The sequence below is a fragment of the Rhinichthys klamathensis genome, unplaced genomic scaffold (assembly GCF_029890125.1).
Source record: "Rhinichthys klamathensis goyatoka isolate OS25496 unplaced genomic scaffold, OSU_Roscu_1.1 h1tg000101l_1, whole genome shotgun sequence".
NCBI classification, from domain to species: Eukaryota; Metazoa; Chordata; class Actinopteri; order Cypriniformes; family Leuciscidae; genus Rhinichthys; species Rhinichthys klamathensis.
The window spans coordinates 607,558-611,511 of record NW_026606640.1 but is presented as its reverse complement, the minus strand read 5'-3'; the positions used below and the strand labels follow the sequence as shown (position 1 = coordinate 611,511).

Sequence of the window (3,954 nt, the reverse complement as noted above, 5' to 3'; positions counted from 1 at the left end):
TAAAAATAAACTCAAAAGAAAAGAAAAAAAGGATTCTGAAATCAAATTAGATCACAAAATGCAATCTTGTTTCCCTTTTTTTTGGATCAAACAATCAGTATGTGTTGTTCAAAACCTTTTATAAGATTGGGATAACTTTGATTTTTTTCATTTATATATTTTATTTTACCCTTGATTAATGTAACTGTTACAGTAATGAAGTAGAAGTACATTAGGACTATTAAGCCTTTCAGTACTTTAAATTAAAAGAGATTTGGCACCATAAAATAATCCACAAAACAGCTGTCAATAGCTGTTTTTTAATCACTTTATATAAACTACATTGGCACAATCATCAGAGTTGAACCAGTCAAACGTAGTTTCTATTAATTGCATCCCTTATTGCATGTATATTTGTTTGTTTTTGTTGCTCATTGCAAGTTTTCAAAAACCGCAACAAAAGTAAAATGGATTACCTGATCCTGGATAGCAATAAATGGGATAATTCTGATTCGGATTAAACTTTCTTGACAACTGGACCCTGGAATCAGGATAATCCTGATATTACTAAAAAGTTGTTAACAACACATAATGAAGGTTTGATCCAGATCATAACCAAGACTAGATTATGTGATGGAATCCAATTTCAGAATCCTTTTTTTTTTTTTGCAAGCCATTTTCAAGATTTGTATAACCTGATAGCCGGAATGACTTCTATAAAAACCAAACCGTTTAATTAAAATAAAAAAATACAAAATTACAAATTATTTGGCACTGCATTTCTTTAGTACTTTGGCAAATAAAACAAGAAAGAACACAGAAATCACTCTTAAAGCACAAATGTACACCCCTTGGTAATTTGGTAGCCTGTATAATAAATAAAACAATATTTGGATTTCCAACCACAGTATGAAAATAATAATAGAATCAAAAGTGAAGATACAGTCATTGCAAGTGCACAGTAATTGATCCCTGTAATCCACTATTTAATAACCTGACTCACAATTCAGTGTTCCTGAGGTTTGGTTGAGGCACATCACATTCCTTATTAAAATCACAGCCACGAAGAAGCTTTGAGTAATGCTTTCTGACTGTTTCATACAGTGGAGCCGAATGATTCATGCTGGGAAAAGTCATGGGCTTCTCATTGAGAAACAACTGTACTCTAAGTCCATCACTACATTCATACAGGACAAAGACTAAGTTCGCAGCATAAGGTACAATCTGACTAGAGCGGAACATGCGATTGTGCTGCGAAGAAAAATTCTCTGCAGTTAGAGGTTTCTCATCCTTGAAAAAGGCCAACAGAGAGAGCAGAGGCAGCAGGGTCTCACCATGACCAACCTGGATAGTGGCAGTCTCTTTTACCTCTCCAAATCTGTCAGATTACAGGAGACACAAGTGAACACAAAAACATCTTTAGCATGTTTTATGGAGTATTGTAAGTGGACAAATACACCATAACTGACTGAGAACAGGTCCACATCTTAATCTCCTTACTTGTAGTCATTAGCAGCCTTATCAAGACGCTTGAAAATATCATGAAAGAGAGGGCAGCTGGATTTACGGTTGATGTCATGTCCGTATCCCCTCTTCCAGTACTGTTTCAGGTCATTTTTATACTCCAGGACCTAACAAGAGGCCAAAAACATGTTACTGAAAAAGAGAAACATGCGTTTGGTCGCCAAGGTAAATCCAGTTGTGAAACAGTGAATCAGGGCACTGATTACAGTACGTAATTACTAGACATTCTACGACCCACAAACACCACAGCTGACATGGAATTACACTTTGAATCCTAATACCATTCATTAAATCCACTGAAAATGGAAGTTTTCAATTTTCAACCAACATACGTACTTGAGCGTCAGACTCATCCAGCAGATCGCACCACGGAGAGTTCTCTGACTTGATGGCAAACTCATAGGAGCACAAAAAGAAAGCTGCCTCTGCCATATCTTGGAAGAAAATTTTAATCAAAAATTGTAATCAATATCAGGAAGGATCTATGTTATTGACTATTTTAGTCTGCAGATTAACATTAAGCAACTTCAGTGAACAGTAAGATAAAACTGTACACCGTAATTTAAAAAGCAAAATTACCTGGGGTGATTTGATTGAATGGAATCTGAAGGCGGTTGGATATTTTCTTCCGTACTGCATCCATTTCTGCCGAATATTTAAAGCGCTCTACCTCCTTCAAAGCTGTTTTATTGTTCTCAACACCTTCAACAAATCTCTCACAATGATCAAAGAATCTCATGAGTGAATCATCCACATAGTGTTTGTAATCCATATCTATAAAACAAGAAGTATGGTTAGCTGAATAACAGTTGAATGATTAAGGACCACTACTTCAACAATAAAGCTTGCTGGATCATTAACCACAGCTGGTGGAGAGTTGTTTACATAGTAGTTGCAGATAACAACAGACACTTTATGGCAGATGTGCTGAGGAAAGAATTCCCTCATTGTGTTTCAGTGTCTTTAAATGCCAGCTGTTTGGCCTAAAGTTGCTGTAGTTTAGAATTCAGATACCTGTCTTTGTTTCCTATCAAAATGGAGCTAGAAATTTGATCCCAATGAATAAAAAAAAAATCAAAATCAAATTTTAAGGGGATCTTATTTAATTCTGGAAATAGACAATGTGGGGTTTTAAAAATGTACAACTATCAAACGCCATGTAAATTTTAAATGTCCCCAATGCAAATGTTTGTTATAATCTGAGCTTCAGCTTTGAAATAGGACATAACGCCTGTGTGGTATATCATGGAATCCTGGCAAACTTGGGATATTGGGGGTTCGTGAAACACAGTATATAAGAGAAGTTAAAAGCATAGTTATTCTGTCATGTCTCACCCTCATGTCATTCCAAACCTGTATGATTTTATTTTTTCTGTGGGACATAAAAGAAGATATTTATTATGTCTCAGTGTTTTTTCTGTCCATACAATTTAAGTCAATGGTCACCAAAACGGGTTATGTGTGTTCCACAGAAGAAGAAGGCATACAGGTTTGGAATGATATGAGGGGGATAAGAGAATTTTCATTTTTGGATGAACTTTTCATGAACAATGTTTGAGAAGCCAACAAAACAGCTAGTAAAGAAGGACATAAGCTTACCCTGAACATCCCAGAGTCTGTGAAGACCCTCTTGGAAAGCTTTAACACTATCAATACAGCGGTGCTTGGAGCTGGTGATGAACTCAATGCGGTTGGCGCGGAGGAGATCCTCGGAAATCAAGGTGGGGAATGACTGTGCCAGTCTCATCGCCAAATGCCTGTGGTCATCTCGCCCTTTATCCACTAGTCTGCCGTCCATGTCTTCAGTGTACCACATCTTCCATGTTTTAATGTTATTAAGCCAAGACTCTGAACCCGATGCGTCAGACACGACGAGATCAAACAGTCGCGCAATCTTTTGCACATTTTTTGTGGTTGGATAGCGTGTCCCGTGACGTATCACCGACACCATATGAATGGCACGGTAATCTGGAGAGGGGGGAACCAGTAGCGATCTGTTTACAAACAAAATGTCATCTAATAGATGTGGATTCACTTCCTCGTACCTGCCTTTTGTCCCAAAGTAATGCGCTATCGCCGGTATCGTTGGCCTGGCGAGTTTAGAGAATGACAAACCAACCATAACGCTCAAAGAAGTGATGAGAAAGTTAATGAGGAAATAAGTTATTTTCATTTCTGGATGTGTGATACCTGTTCCACCGAAAATACCCGTAGCCTGCTCACCTGTGCTTTTCACCGCGGAAATCATGCGCTCTCCCGACTATGATGACGCGCCCTACATGTGAAGCCAGCCTCAAAAACGAGATACAAAACCTTCCGGGTTAAAACACAGCAGATTCAGGTAAATAATACACCACTGGTAGTATGAAGAAAGCATGTAATAATTGTTTCATTTCAAAAGGAGTATACAATGCAACATTTGGGAACTGTTTTAAAAGGTTTCATTAAAAA

General features: G+C 37.5%; 1 protein-coding gene across 1 annotated transcript; it reads right to left on the bottom strand.

Moving 5' to 3' along the window:
* Positions 1-729: 729 nt before the first annotated feature.
* On the bottom strand, positions 730-3,741 carry minpp1b (multiple inositol-polyphosphate phosphatase 1b). The gene is made up of 5 exons (XM_056253055.1): positions 3,103-3,741; positions 2,083-2,277; positions 1,840-1,937; positions 1,480-1,610; positions 730-1,357 (listed from the first exon to the last, which is right to left on the bottom strand). Exons 1-5 carry the CDS (start codon positions 3,674-3,676, stop codon positions 979-981), a joined length of 1,377 nt encoding a protein of 458 aa, XP_056109030.1. The 5' UTR covers positions 3,677-3,741; the 3' UTR covers positions 730-978.
* Positions 3,742-3,954: the final 213 nt, after the last annotated feature.